The following is a 16,456-nucleotide window of genomic DNA, read 5'->3' on the forward strand; positions in this document are numbered from 1 at the left end:
GATAACCTAATTTGGAGCGGTGTTTGCTCAGTGTCAATATGTGTAGTTTATATGGAAAACAACCCAGCATATCATTCAGATGTTTAGCTTACGTGACACAGAGGGTGAGAGTATCTCTTCGCTCAGACAATGTCGCTCCAAGAAAATCTGGTAACACAAAGTAATTTTACATTGACATCTATCTCTTCTACTTGGCCCCTCCCTTTCAGCTTTAAATTTGTGAAAAATAAATATGCTTTCTATTATGAGATTGGCAACTGTACTTGGCCAGCAGGGGGCAGGTATTGTATACTTGTCTTTCTGATTCACCCAAAGCTGTGAAATGTTCATCTGAATTATAAAGTATGTCTTCTACCACCTATCACAGTAAAACCAAAAAAGGGCGATTATTTTTAGAAACTTAGCAACTGAAAATAGACACCTCAATGCATCTAAAGCAGCTTCCATTTCACCATCACATTTATAAATTTTATCAACTCTAAGAAGCATATTTTTTTCACATTTTACTATCCCTGAAATTAGGATGCATCTCACAATTGATAGTGACTTAGATTCAATAAAATATGGTAGTTATTCAATTTAGGATTAGTGTATTAGGGCTGTAAATTCACACTCCATTGAAGCATGGCATAGAATGAAAATGAATTTGGATAGCTGAAGACAAAACTGTTTAACAAATTATTCATAATTTCTTACCCTAAAGAAAACGAGAAGTTATTGGACAAGACACAGGAGAAAGTATATGAAGACTTTACTTGGTGCATTTAGTCTCTCAAAGATGTTTGTGATTCAGAATCAAATGACATTTCATTTTCATTCAGGCTGTAGCAGCATGTAAATAATTACCAGTTGACGTGTAAAGCAATGCAAATCTACATGTTGTTCCTTTACTCTGCCCTCTTTAAATACATTCTGTACCTATTCAGAATCATCAAGTAGAATTTGCAAAAGTTTGAATTCCCCCTTCTTCCGATTTCACTTTAGCTATAGGGTGAAATCTGAGTAAGAAATTGACATCTCATTAATTCTAGCCCTCCTTACCAACCCATCTTTGATAGTGAAGGGGCAGAAATTCTATTACCAGGTAGAGAAACTACTTGGGGAAATTTGGGAGGCCTTTGGAGGGTCAGAACCAGGATAAAACTGCTGTCCCAAAATACAAAACCATAGATGTGGTCCCGTGGCAGTTGGAGGGGAGAGTGGACGCAGATAGATCATTAAGATATTGAGGAGTACGTTGGGAATAGACACAGCCAGGAGAGAGAGAGCTTGTTCCAGGGGTAAGAGCTCTAATTTGGGTTATAATTCACATTATCATTATTTACATGCCTGGCCTTAAATAAATCACCTACGCTCTCTTAGCCTCAGTTGGAATGATGCCTTGGGGGTGGCAGGTACTCACTAAAGGTTTGTTGACTCAAATTGAATCACACGAGATGATACCGAAGGCACCTTTCTCTAGTCTCCTATAACACTGTCTTTAAATCAGAAGGGACTGACTGTGGCTGAATGACTTCCAGTTGGCTAACTGCCACATTGCCAAGTCAACAGGCAGTTTGAAAGCATGGGGAAGAAGCTGCTGTAGCTAATAAATTACCCCACAAGACACTAGCAAGGCCAGCTGATTGCAGGTTTATCCATGCGCGGGGAATACTCAAACAATCTTTAAAACTCAGCAGGCAAGAAGGGGCAAGATTGAAGGGAGGGAAGAGAAATACAGAGGGGTGAAGAAACCCTTCAAAAGTGGGGAGCACCTCGAACTCTGGGCATGTCAAATGCTGGGTGTCCAGCCTGGGGTTGATATTTGCTGATGATGGTGAGAATATTTTGGTTATATTTTCAGATATAGAACCTCCTAGAATCAAGTGCCCAAGCGTGAAGGAACGCATTGCAGAACCCAATAAGTTGACAGTCCGGGTGTCCTGGGAGACCCCCGAGGGAAGAGACACAGCAGATGGCATTCTCACGGAGTAAGTGCAACTTGGCAGCGGGAATGAGGCCCTCTTTTATGTGAGCCTTTCACTACACAGAGTGAGGAAGTGTATCTATACTGGTCCATGTATGAGTTCAGATTCGGTACAGAACTCTTTCAGCCATTCCTCATTCATTTCTTTATTTTTCTCCACCGTCTGACATACTATATTTTTTTAGAACTTTTATGTATTTATTTATTTATTGGCTGCGTTGGGTCTTCATTGCTGTGCACGGGCTTTCTCTAGTGGAGAGCGGGGGCTACTCTTCGTTTTGGTGTGCAGGCTTCTCATTGAAGTGCCTTTTCTTGTTGTGGAGCACAGGCTCTAGGCACACGGGCTTCAGTAGTTGTGGCATGCAGACTCAGTAGTTGTGGTGCATGGGCTTAGTTGCTCCGCGGCATGTGGGATCTTTCTGGGCCAGGGATCGAACCCATGCCCCCTGCATTGAAAGGCAGATTCTTAACCACTGTGCCACCAGGGAAGTCCCTACTATATGTTTAACTTACGTATTTGTTTATTTCCTGTCTCCACTACTGTATGTTCGCTGCCATATCCCTAATGCCCAGAAACATGCCCAGCGCATAGTTGGTACTCAGTAAATATTTGTTGAATGAAAGAAAGGAAGTAAGATGGTGTGGTGGGAAGAAAGGAGGAGAAGACAGAAGGAGGAGGAGGAAGCCAACTGGTAAATTCAGGGATAGACTCGCCCCCATTGCCTGCCAGGCCCCACCCCCCCACCGGCCCAGGTGTTCCTCTGCCACCACCTCCCTGGGAACCTCTGTGTCTCCCATGTGGAGCCTGATGTTGGGGCTCCCTCCAACCCCCTGTGCTCTGTGAGTGCGGTTTAGTGCAGAACTTTTCCATCCCTTGTTTTTTGGCACCTGCTTCTTTCAAAACTTTTGATTTTTAAATTTTTTAAAATTTGTGACCACGTTAAATACTTAAAGAAGCAGCTTACAAAAAAGGAGTGGTCTTCTGCCTTCTTCCCCACCTCAACCCCATTCTCCAGGACCAACTACATGAAGAGTTTGAAATACATCCCAAATATTTTTAAAAATGATTGTTTCCCTTTGGTGAAGTTCAGCCACATGTTGTTCTAATCTAGCATCTGGACCTGTGCACCTGCAGCTATCTGATGGGCCTTCTCGTTCCCTGGAGGCCTCTACTTCATGTCAGCACGTTCACATCCGTGCCTTAAAGTTTATGGTCCTGTTAGACCTCCCCACTGAGTTTCCATCTGTGAACAAAGAATACCTCTGACTTACCCCCTGGCGAGCCATACAGCAGGGGAAAGACTTTCTAGAATCCTATCAACCCAGGCTGCGCAAGAGAAAATGTTTTTAAGCAATTATTAGCCATAACAGAACATCTTCTACTAGGAAGAGGCTGAGTCTGTCACCCCTAGCAGGACATTTTGTTCTGACTGCCTGATAATTTTCTCCCTGTGCACCATCTAGCTTAGATCATATTTGTTGTTTCGCCTTGTAATTCCTCAAAGAGAAAGTTTGAGTATTAAGAAAATTATTTATTTACTGTCGTATACACATGTCACAAACCCCTAAGGAGAAACTTTAGGCAATTGGGATTAAAAAAGAAGTCACAGTTGATAGAATCAGGGATTGGGTTTTAACCATCATTGAATCTTTTGGGATACAGGACAATGCCTGGCCCTGCCGCTAGCCCATAATAGGTTCTTACATTTTCACAACTGCGATTGCTATTGAAATCCAGTATAATAAACACACAATATCAAGTTATCAGATGACTCTATATGGCAAGGATATTCACCTTGGCATTTTTGTGGGTAACCTGTGTGTTATGGTTGGAAATGTGACATTTTGAAAGAGCATCTTAGTAGCCCCGACCCCTTTGTTCAGAGAAGCTGTTGGCTTCCTGAATTCTACAGCCCAGAGCCGGTGAAGGCGTGGAACGGGATGCTTTCTCAGGCCGAATGAGGAGTTCATGGAAAGCTGTCTTGTCCCCTTTTTTAGCTCTCACTTGGCCTCCTTGCTTCTCTGGCATTTCTCTTCTCTTCCCCGTGTCTTTTGCAAGCTCCTGTTATATAGTCCCTTTCTAGGAGGGAAGGTTCTAGTATCAGGTGCTGAGACAAGTGCTTCCTGTGAGCTCCCTTATTGACTCTTTATGACTATTATTTGCATGTCATAGATGAAAGAGAGCCTTTAAGAGGCGAGCAGCCACTCATATTTGAAGTCTGATTTCTTTCACGTTTATCTGCTTTTAAAGTGTGCTTCTTGAGGACCTTAAAGCATCTAAGGCTCAAAGTGGCATGTCTCTAATGGTGGGATTTCTGGCACTTTCCTAACACGCCACACCTCATCCCTTTACAAGTAAACAGCTTCCTTGTCCACCTACGTGGAAGGTCCTCCTCAGTGGTGACAGTGATAATTTCACCTGCCTGTTATTAGCCAATATCCTTATCATTCCTAAGAAGTGTAGAGAGAAGGGGAATTATCTGTTGAAAAACAAACAACAAAACCTGGCATTTGATCATGTCGTACTTACTGATGTTCTTATGAAAGAACCAAGAAGAAAGATGTGGAGTCACCCTTGCTGTGTGACCTTGGGTAACTTCCTTGATCTTTTACTGCCTCAATTTCCTCATCTGTGAAATGGGGATAATACTGCCTACCCCATAGGGTTGTTGTGAGGATTAAATAAAGTAATATATGTAAAATGCCTAGAACCATGCCTGACATGTAAGGTTTTTGTAAGTGCAAATAATAATAATAATAAAAAATAAATTGTCACCAAGGAATCATAGTGAACTTGCACTTTGCTCAGGAAAGGTCTCCACCCAGATAAAGCAGAGAAAGTTCTCGCGCCCCCTGCCGGCCCAAATTGCCAATGACTGCTTGGACTACCCTCTCAAATGATTTTCCTCACAGAAAATTCCCTCATCCTCCCAGCAGGGAGGCAGTTCAGGTCCCTCTTGGAAGGAAGGAAGGAAGACTTGGGGCCCCTGTTCTGCATTCCAACAAGAAAAATAAATCTGAACTTCCCAGCAATTGGGGGCTTTTATTTTCTGGGCTCAAACTGCTCTTCCAAAACAGAGTAAAGCTCAGGAAATTCTATTCTTGGAGAATTAAAGTAGTAAAGCTGGCCTAACGGCTGTCCCTTGGAGCCTCTGTATCTTGAGCAGAATGGGTGCTCCACAAATGCCCGTGACGGGCCTCTTTGATCATTAGGCCTATCAAGGCCCAATTGTTGTTAGGCCTACAATGATCATCTTTGGTGTTTCTGATTGTTTTTTTCCCCCTTTAAGTGTTATTCTAAAAGGCCTACCCCCAGGCTCACATTTTCCAGAAGGAGACCACAAAATCCAGTACACAGTGTATGACAGAGCTGAGAACAAGGGCATTTGCAAATTTCGAGTTAAAGTAAGAGGTAAGATGACGGCTTCTTGGCTTTTTTCTCTCCTTTATAAGAACAAAGGGAAACAGAGCCTCAAGCAAGACCCCTCTGTGAGTACCCATTGCCAGAGGGAGACTTACCAGTCTGGATTAGCCTCCGGTCATGAGGCTAGGGGAAGGGTGCCGTCTTAATGCCTGGATTTCACAGTTCCAATCCGGATGAGGTTCAGCGCTGGGAGATTACTGAAGGAGCCCGAGAGAGCAGTAAGCTCGTCTCACATGAGCCCACAGCTGGCTCCCCCAGAAGAATAGTAACTCTTCACCCCTGGGCTCTGGTGACCAGCTAAAGCCCGTAAGTCCTTCTATGAAGGAGGTTAGGGACCCTCTAGCTTGGGTCACCAGGAGACCATGTTCTTGGTGTTCCAGAACTTTTGGTCTACCTGGCAAAAAAGGTTTGTTTTATGCCTCAATGGGCAGCTAATTACTAACCATCTTTACTCCTCATTCTTCTGAGTTCAACCTCCTCATTGAGAACACACGGGGCTAAACCAGTTCATCTCAGTGGTCTCGTTGGTATCAACAGTGACCATCCCAAGGCCCACCCACTGGCCAGAGAGCCATGCCTGCCCCTTCACTCATTTTCCGGGCTAGTGTAGATGGCTGATCGCAAAGCTGGTGCTTCTGGGCCCCCCCACCCGCCCTTCCCTGGTTACTCTGTGGCGCAGAGCTCAGCACTGAGCCCCTTCTGGGTTTGTGTCCCACACAGTCAGACGCTGCGGCAAACTCAACGCCCCGGAGAACGGCTACATGAAGTGCTCCAGCGACGGCGATAATTACGGGGCCACCTGTGAATTCTCCTGCATCGGAGGCTACGAGCTCCAGGGGAGCCCTGCCCGCGTATGTCAGTCCAACCTGGCTTGGTCTGGCACAGAGCCCACCTGTGCAGGTACGAGGGCAGGCCTCTCTCCAGCCAGCAGCAGACCCTGAAGACCCTGTGGCCCTGATTTCCAGTACAGGGAGCAGAGAGGGCTTCGTTCTATGTACTGTTCATTCTATATTCTATATGCTGAAAGGTTTGGTGCCGGCCCTCTTCATCTGATGGGTGGAAATATTCCTTGAATCCCTGGGCAGCCCATCTTGCCTGCCCTCGGCCTTTGCCTCTGCCTATCTTCTGATTTCTCTCTCATGTCCTCTAAGGAGGAAGTTGGAGGTGGGAGCCCAGGGCCCATTATGAGTCAGCAAAGTCTGGACCCTTGATACTCCCTTCTACAAATATAAGAATCTTTTTCTACAAAGCCAGCACACTACTGCATGCAGATGATAAAATGCCTGCTTTGCAGCACTGGCTGGAAAGTCCCGCAGACATTGGGCATTTGGAATCTTTCCTCCTAATGTCAGATGAGGAAGATAATACTTTACCCACGCCTGGAGTTGTTGTAAGGGTTAAATGAGGTCATCTATTGAACAGTGGGATTGAGCAGGGTTTGGCAAACTCTCCATACCTGTCAGCTGTTATTACTGAGGAACAAAAATTGGGCCGGCAGAGTGATCACAGTATGAAATTTGGACTAGCCAGAAAATTCTGGACATGTCTTTTATTTCTGTACTTCACTGTTTTCTCATTTCCTGGTACTTTCTCATTTTTATGCTTTCCCTTTAATCCCAGCCATTCAGAGTTAGGACACACACACACACACACACACACACACACACACACACGAGAGAGAGAGAGAGAGAGAGAGAGAGAGAGAGACAGACAGACAGACACATACATCATCAGCTAAATACCTGAGGCTCTTCAATTTCATACATTGAAGTACAAAGAACATCTCTTTCCTTCCTTGTCTCATTTCCTGAGGTAGGAGAGTAATGCCCACCCTCTGCGCCCCGCAAAGGTACCCACATCCTAATCCCCAGAACCTGTGAATGTATTACCTTACATAGCCAAAGGGACTTTGAAGGTGTAATTAAGTTAAGGATTTTGAGATGGGGAGAAGAGCGTGGATTATCCAGGTGGGCTCCATGGAATCACAAGCCTCCTTATAAGAGGGAGGCGGAACTGTTCTCAGAGTCAGAGAAAAAGATGGCGGAGGTAGAGGCCAGAGAGGAGAGAAGCTGGAAGATGCTATGCTGCTGGCTTTGAAGATGGAGGAAAGGCTACAAGCCGAGGAATGCAGGTGGCCTCTAGATGCTGGAAAAGGCAAGGAAACAGATGCTCCCGCAGAGCGTCTGGTAGGCAGGGGGGACATAGCCCTGCCAACAATCTTGACTTTACCCCAATGAAAACCATTCCAAACTTTGGGCCGCCAGGATTGTAAGAGAATATGTTTGTTAAACCAGTAGATTTGTGCTAATGAGTGATAGCAGCAAGAGGAAACTAACATACTTCCCCACTCCCCAACCCAATGCTCCTTGGGACCACCTCCTCAATAAACTAATACCAGTTGAATCTTTATCTCAGGGTTTATTTCTTACACATATGGTTCTGTGTCTCATCACAGACTGTGTTGAGCCACAACTGGTAGAGAGTTTCTGACCTATCTGGCCATTTCTGATTACAGCCATGAATGTCAATGTCGGCGTCAGAACAGCAGCCGCACTCCTGGATCAGTTTTATGAGAAAAGGAGACTGCTCATTGTGTCCACACCCACAGCCCGAAACCTGCTCTACCGGCTGCAGTTGGGGATGCTGCAGGTGAGTCCTTGCCGCAGGGCCGAGGCGGGAGGGAGACCTCTCAAGAGGAAGGACCCAGTCATTTCATTAAAAGCAAAGGCCAGGTTCAGTGCCTAAGCCATTTCCCGTGAGCTTCAGGAACAGGCACTTCAGAACTCCCACCATTCATTTCTGGTTCTGGGGCATAACCTGATTAACATTGACTCCCCAGAGCTAACCCAATCGTCTTCCAACTAATGAGGTTTGTCTTCACTAATAAGCCTAATTGACATGCTGTCCAGGTTCAGCCAAAGAACAAGTTGTCTTGGCTTAACCCGGCCAGGATATGCCTGGGAGGGAGGTGATTGGTCAGTTGTTTGCCCTAAAGGCTGGCTCAAGGGATGACATGGGTCTAGGAGCCCTCAGGCCCCACGTCCTGCTGCAGGGAGCTTCCTCGCTCTCACAGAGCTCCTCAGAGAGAGATAACCATCGTTTAGAAAAGCGGGTCTCCAAGTGTGATCTGTGGGCCAGCAGCATTGGCATCACCTGGGAGCTTGTTAGAAATGCAAATTCTCGATCCCCATCCCATACCTACTGGATCAGAAACTACATTTTAACAATATCTCTAGGTGATTCTGAAGAACTTCAAAGTTTGAGGAGGGGGACGCTTTTCTAGGAAATGTGCCTTTTCAGCTGTGTAAGTTCTGTAGCTACAAAATGAGGCAACCAGTGTCTTTTGGGGGAAAAAACCAAACAAGCTAGAAACTGAAAGAATTGAATTAGAACTTGCTTGATTTTTGTCCCGAAGTGTGTTGTCAATAAGAGCAGCCAGTCTGATTGAATGCTAAAGAGGTAGGATATTATGCTGGGTCATGAACACAGAGCTGCACGTTTTTGGAGGAATATTTCACTCACGTATTACTGTTCTAGGTGTTTAGAACAATCTTGGCTTAAAGGCTACAATTTAACTTCTCATTTCAGCATTAAGACAATGAATAATAAGTCCTTGTTTATTCTCCCCATGTACTTGGACTTCCCATGAACTCTGAAGAGCCATGTAAAACAGTTTGGGCTCCTTTGATAGGAACCCAATTCACCTCGTCTTTACCCCCAGTCCCTGCCACCTTACCTCCATCTTGTGTCCCCTCGTCCCAGCTAGGGAGTTGCTCTTCGGGTAGCGCATGCCCACACCACTCCATCGTGTGGGAAACTGGCCTTGCAGGCTCTATTCTATGACCATACATTTCCTGCCCTCTTCTTAATTCCATGGAAAAATGAAAAAGCCAAACAACTTGCTTTTCCTCTATTTGGCACACTATGGCTTTTGTAAGTAAACTTTTCTTGAAGCACAGCCAAGGCTCATCCATTTGTGCATTCTCTACGGCTGCTTTAGCACGACAGTGGCACCGTTGAATAGTTAGGACAGAGACCATCCAGCCCCGTGAAACCTAAAATCTTTACTATCTGGGCCTTAACAGAAAATGTTTGCTGACCCTTGCCCTAGTCTATCCCATCCCTGCAGGTACTTGCTAAATTATTAATCAACTAGTTGATAAGAATTTTGGTATCAAGGTGTCTATATGTGACCTCCCCCCACCCCCCAACAGATTTACATTGGCATTTAAAGCAGAGCCTTCAAGGAAAGGTTGGATTGGCTTAAGTGATTCAGTTAGAATATTAAAAATGTATACTTGTACCTTTTCTAACTCTTCTACCGATTCTGTCACCCCATACAGAGAGATTTCAATGGAACTGTAATAGAAACTCGGTGTTCTAATAATTCAGGAGTTTAAAATTTCTTTTCCCATTTAGTTATATTCATCTTCAATTACTTTTTGTTACCTTATTGCCATTGCCACTCCTGATGAGACTTCTTGACATATGGTTGAGTGGGTCACATTGCCAAGGCTCTTGCCAAGGGCCAGCTCTGAGGGCTGGAACATGTTCTTTTTTAAAAAAAAATTGAGGTATGATTGACATATAAGAGTTTCAGGTGTACAACATAATGATTCAGTATTTGTATATATTGCAAAATGATCACCACAGTAGTCGACTTAACATCCATCGCCATACATAGTCACAGAACTTTTTTTCTTGTGATGAGAACTTTCAGGATCCACTCCCCTAGCTACTTGCAAATATACAACACAGTATTATTAACTAGAGTCACCAAGCTGTATATTACATCCCCATAGTTTTTCATTGTATTACTGGAAATTTGTACCTCTTGACCCCCTTAACTCATTTTTGTCCAATCCCCAGCTCCCACGTCAGGAAAACACCAATCTGTTCTCTATATCCATGAGCTCAGTGTGGTGGGGTTTTTTTTTTTTTTTGTTTTTGTTTTTTTAAGATTCCCCACATAAGAGAGAGCATGCAATATTTATCTTTTCCTATTTTACTTCGTGTAACATAATACCCTGACAGTCCATCCATGTTGCAAATGGCAAGATCTCATTCTTTTTTTGTGGCTAAATAATATTCCATTCTACCTATCACATTTTCTTCATCCATTCATCCATCAATGGACATTGAGGTGGTTTTCATAGCTGGGCTACTGTAGATAATACTGCACTGAACATGGGGGTGCTTATATCTTTTCAAGTTAGTGTTTTTCTTTGGATAAATAGCAGTGGAATTGCTGGATCATATGGTAGTTGTATTTTTAGTTTTTTGAGGAACCTCCATACTGTTCTCCATAGTGTCTGCACCAATTGTACATTCCCACCAACAGTGTACTAGCTCTGTCCGTGTAGAGTGGTGGTATTGAATCTGTTGGCCTTTCACATATCTTCTTTGGAGAGATGTCTATTCAGGTCTTCTGCCCATTTTAAAATTAGAGTATGTATTTATTTGCTATTGAGTTGTATGAGTTCTTTAGATATTTTGGATATGAACCCCTTATCAGATAAACAGTTTACAAAATTTTTTCCCATTTTGTAGGTTGTCTTTTCATGTGTTGATAATTTCTTTTACTATGCAGAAGCTTCTTAGTTTGATATAATCCCACTTTTTTTCATTTTGTTGCTAGTGCTTAAGGTGTCTTATCCAAAAATCATTGCCAAGACCTATATCAAGGAGCTCTTTTTCCTGTTTTTTCAGTAGGAATTTCATGGTGTTTCAGATCTTACATTTAAGTCTCTAAATCATTTCAAGTTCTTTTTTATAAGTAGAATAAGATAGGGGGTTAGTTTCCATTTTTCACATGTGAATATACAGTTTTTTCAGTACCAGTTATTAAAGAGACTGTCTTTTCTCCACTGAGTATTATTGGGTCTTTTGTCAAATATTAGTTGACTATATATGCTTGGGTTTATTTCTGGACTCTAAATTCTGTTCCATTTGATTATTTTTTGGCAGGGGGGGCTGTTTTTGGCCAGTACCATACTGTTTGAATTACCATAGCTTTATAGCATAGCTTGAAATCAAAGTGTGATGCCTCCTGCTTTGTCCTATTCTCTAAGGATGTCTTGGCTATTTAGGGGTCTTTTGTGGTTCTATACAAACTTTACGATTGCTCTTTTTTCCCGTACTTCTGTAAAAATGCCATTAGAATTTTTTGGCTTTTCGCCATTGAGTATGACGTTATCTGTTATACATGGCCTTTATTATATTGAGGTACCTTCTTTCTATAGCAACATTTTTAAAAATCATGAATGGATGTTGAATTTTGTCTAATGCTTTTTCTCTATCTATTGAGATGATTTTTTTCCTTCTATTAGTCTGATGTATCACATTGATTTGTGTAAGTTGAACCATCCTCACATCCTAGATATAATTCCACTTGATCATGCTGAATTATCCTTTTAATATGCTGTTGAATTCAGTTTGCTAGTATTTTGAGAATTTTTGCACCTTACATTAATCACAGATATGGATCTGTATTTTCCTGATAGTGTCCTTTCCTGGCTTTGGTATCAGGGTAATGCTGACCTCATAAAAAATAAGTTTGGAAGGGTTTCCTCCTTTTCTATTTTTGGAAGATTTTGAGGATTAGTGTTAATTCTTTAAATGTTTGGTAAAATTCATTAGTGAAGCTATCTGGTCCTGGGCTTTTCATCATTGGGAGATTTTTGATTACTCATTTAATCTCCTTACTAGTAATTGGTCTATTCAGTTTTTCTATTCCTTCATGATTCACCCTTGATAGTTTGTATGTTTCTAAGAATTTTCCCACTTCTGGGTTGTCCAATTTATTGGTGTAGAGCTGTTCATAATAGCCTCTTATAAACTTTGTATTTCTGTTGTATCAGTTGTAATGTCTCATTTGTCATTTATAATTTTGTGAATTTGAGTTCTTTTTTCCTTGGTTAGTCTAGCTAAAGGACTGTCAATTTTGTTTATCTTTTCAAAGAACCAACTCTTAGTTTGGTTCATCTTTCCTATTGTTTTTCTGTTCTCAATTTCATTTATTTCTGCTCTAATCTTTATTTCCTTCCTCTTGCTAACTTTGTGCTCAGTTTCTTTTTCTAGCTCCTTAAGGCACAGTTAGGTTGTTTATTTGGGAAATTTCTTGCTTTTTAATGTTTTCTTTTATTGTTGTGCATGTCCCTATTATAATTACTTTTGCTGAATCCCATAAGCCTTGGTATGTTGTGTCTCCATTTTTTGTCTCAAGATACTTTATTTCCCCTTTAATTTCTTCTTTAATCCATATGTTATTCAGGACAGTGTTGTTTAATTTCTGTGTATTTGTGAATTTCCAGTTTCCTCTTGTTACTGATTTCTAGCTTCATACCAATGTGGTCAGAGAAGATACTTGATATGATTTCAGTCTTACTGAATTTTCTAAGACTTACTTTGTGGCCTAACATATGGTTTATCCTTGAAAATGTTTCATGTGCACTTGAGGAATGTGTATTCTGCTGATGTTTGGATAGGATATTCTGTGTATGTCTGTTATATTTGGTCTATAGCATTGTTCAAACTTGCTGTTTCCTTACACTCTGTCTGGATAATCCCTCCATTGTTGAAAGTGGGATGTTAAAGTCCCCAACTATTACTGTATTGCTCTTTACTTCTCCTTTTAGCTCTATTAGTTTTTGCTTTATGTATTTATATTTCAATTTTCCAATGTTGGGCATATACATATTTATAATTGTTATAACTTCTTGATATATTTATCCCTTTATCATTATAAAAAGAGCTTCTTTGTCTCCTTTTACCATTTTAAAAATTAGAGCCTATTTTGTCTGATATAACTACCTGTGACTGTTTTGGGTTATTTGCTTAAAATATTTTTCCATCCATTTACTCTGCCTATGTGTGTCCTGAAGGCTAAAGTCATTCCTGTAGGCAGCATATCATTGAATCTTTTTTTAAAAAGTCTAGTTATTCTATTTCTCATTTGGAGAAATGAATCCATTTACATTTAAAGTGATTATTGATAACAAAATGGCATAAGTCCTTATTTAATTCTTTCCTGATTGTTTTATAGATCCATTTCTCCTTCTTATCCTGTTTTGTTGTGTTTTGATGTTGTGAGGTATTAGTATGCTTTGACTATCATATTCTTCGTAATTCAGATTTATCCCTTGTTACCATGAGGCTTATATTTTAAAAATCTTAAAATTGAAACACTATTTTAAACTAATACCAACTTAACTTCAATAAAGTCTTAAGCTTCATACTTCTCCTCCCTTCACATTTTAGTTTATTGATGTTATAATTTACATATTTTTAATATTGTGTACCTGATAAATTATTGTGGTTTTATTTTTACCATGGTTCTTTTTTTTTTTTTACTAAGTTATCTTTTTTTAAAAGTTTTATATTGGAGTACAGTTGATTAACAATGTTTTTAGTTTCAGGTGTACAGCAAAGTAATTCAGTTACACATGTATCTATTCTTTTCCAAATTATTTTCCCGTTTAGGTTATTATAGAATATTGAGCAGAGTTTCCTGTCCTATACAGTAGGTTCTTGTTGGTTATTTTCAATATAGCAGTGTGCACCTGTCAATCCCAAACTCCCATTCTATCCCTCCCCCCAACTCTTCCTCCTCTGGTAACCATAAGTTCACTCTCTAAGTCTGTGAGTCTGTTTCTATTTTGTAAATAAGTTCATTTGTATCTTTTTTTAGACTCCACATGTTAGCAATATCATATGATGTTTGTCTTTCTGTGTGACTTACTTTACTTAGTATGATAATCTCCAGGTCCCTCCATGTTAGTGTAAATGGCATTATTTCATTCTTTTTAATGGCTGAGTAATATTCCATTGTATATATGTACTGCATCTTTATCCATTCATCTGTCTATGGACATTGAGGTTCCTTCCATGTCTTGGCTAGTGTAAACAGCACTGCACTGAACATTGGGGTGCACGTATCCTTTTGAACCATGTTTTTCTCTGGATATATGCCCAGAAGTGGGATTGCTGGATGATATGGTAGCTCTATTTTTTGTTTTTTACAGAACCCCCACACTGTCTTCCATAGTGACCGCACCATTTTACATTGCCACCAACAGTGTAGGAGGGTTTCCTTTTCTCCACTCCCTCTACAGCATTTGTTACTTGTAGACTTTTTGATGATGGCCATTCTGACTGGTGTGAGGTGATATCTCATTGTAGTTTTGATTTGCATTTTTCTAATAATCAGTGATGTTGAGCATCTCTCCATATGCTTTTTGACCATCTGTATGTCATCTTTGGAGAAATGTCCTATTTGGGTCTTCTGCCCATTTTTTGATTGGGTTGTTTGATATTGAGCCACATGAGCTGTTCATAAATTTTGGAGATTAATTCCTTGCAGGTTGCATTGCTTGCAGATATTTTCTGCAGTTCTGTGGGTTGTCTTTTTGTTTATCATTTCCTTTGCTGTGCAAAAGCTTTTGAGTTTAGGTTCCATTTGTTTATTTTTGTTTTTATTTCCATTACTCTAGGAGGCATATTGAAAAAGATAGATGTTTATTCTTGATGTGATGGTAAGTGGGATTGTATCTTTAATTTCTCTTTCTGATACTTCACTGTTAGTGTATAGAAATGCAACAGACTTCTGTGTGTTAATTTTGTATCCTGCAACTTTACTGAATTCATTAATGAGCTCTAGTAGTTTTCTGGTGGCATCTTCAGGATTTTCTATGTATAATATGTCATCTGCAAGCAGTGACAGTCTTCTTTTCCAATTTAGATTTCTTTCATTTCCTTTTCTTCTGGTTGCCGTGGCTAGGACTTCTAAACCATGTTGAATAAAACTGGTGACAGTGGACATCCTTGTCTTGTTCCTGATCTTAGAGGAAATGCTTCATACGATTGAGTATGAAGTTAGCTGTAGGTTTGTCATGGCCTTTATTATACTGAGGTAGGTTCCCACTTGCCGGAACGTTTTTATCATAAATGGGTGTTGAATTTTGTCAAATGCTTTTTCTGCATCTATTGAGATGATCATATGGTTTTTAATTCTTCAAATTGTTGATGTGGTGTATCATACTGATTGATTTGCGAATATAGAAAAATCCTTACATCCCTGGGATAAATCCCACTTGATTATGGTATATGATCCTTTTAATGTAACATTGGATTCAGTTTGCTAGTATTTCCTTGAGGATCTTTGTGTCTATGTTCATCAGTGGTATTGGCCTGTAATTGTTTTTGTGTTATATTTGTCTAGTTTTGGTAACAGTGTGATGGTGGCCTCATAGAATGAGTTTGGGAGTGTTCCTACTTCTGCAGTTTTTGGGGAATAATTTCAGAAGCATAGGTGTTAACTTGTCACTAAGTGTTTGATAAAATTCACCTGTGAGGCCAGCTGGTCCTGCACTTTTGTTTGTTGGGAGTTTTTAAATCCCAGTTACAATTGCATTACTTGTGATTGTTCTGTTCATATTTTCTATTTTTTCCAGGTTCAGTCTTGGAAGGTTGTACCATTCTAAGAATTTACCCATTTCTTTTAGGTTGTCCATTTTGTTGGCATACAGTTGCTTGTAGTAGTCTCTTATGATCCTTTGTATTTCTGTGGTGTCCATTTTAACTTCTCCTTTCTGATTGTGTTGATATGGGCCCCCTCCCTTTTTTACTTGATGAGTCTGGCTAAAGGCTTATCATTTTTTTTTTATCTTCTCAAAGAACCAGATTTTAGTTTCATTGAACTTTTCTATTGTTTTCTTATCTATTTCTGCTCTGATCTTTATGATTTCTTTCCTTCTGCTAACTTTGGGTTTTGTTTGTTCTTCTTTCTCTAGTTGCTTTAGGTGTAAGGTTAGGTTGTTTATCTGAGATTTTCTTGTTTCCTTAGGTAAGATTGTATTGCAATAAACTTCCCTATTAGAACTGCTTTAGCTAAATCTTATATTTGTTGTCTCTAGGTATTTGTTTTGATTTCCTCTTTGATTTCTTCAGTGATCCATTGGTTGTTTAGTAGCATATTGTGTAGCCTCCACATGTTTGTGATTTTTACGTTTTTTCTTGTAGTTGGTTTCTAATCTCCTAGCATTGTGGTTGGAAAATATGCTTGATAT

General features: G+C 40.5%; 1 protein-coding gene across 2 annotated transcripts in view; it reads left to right on the forward strand.

Moving 5' to 3' along the window:
• The window catches only part of SRPX (sushi repeat containing protein X-linked), a 117,575-nt gene that overhangs the window by 70,567 nt on the left and 30,552 nt on the right, over positions 1–16,456 (forward strand). For both annotated transcript variants that reach the window (XM_057719338.1, XM_057719339.1), the window contains 4 exons: positions 1,844–1,970; positions 5,257–5,378; positions 6,111–6,290; positions 7,906–8,039. In XM_057719338.1, the coding sequence (XP_057575321.1) occupies positions 1,844–1,970; positions 5,257–5,378; positions 6,111–6,290; positions 7,906–8,039 (563 nt within the window). The remainder of the gene's footprint in view (positions 1–1,843; positions 1,971–5,256; positions 5,379–6,110; positions 6,291–7,905; positions 8,040–16,456) is intronic.

The sequence above is a fragment of the Hippopotamus amphibius genome, chromosome X (assembly GCF_030028045.1).
Source record: "Hippopotamus amphibius kiboko isolate mHipAmp2 chromosome X, mHipAmp2.hap2, whole genome shotgun sequence".
NCBI lineage: Eukaryota > Metazoa > Chordata > Mammalia > Artiodactyla > Hippopotamidae > Hippopotamus > Hippopotamus amphibius.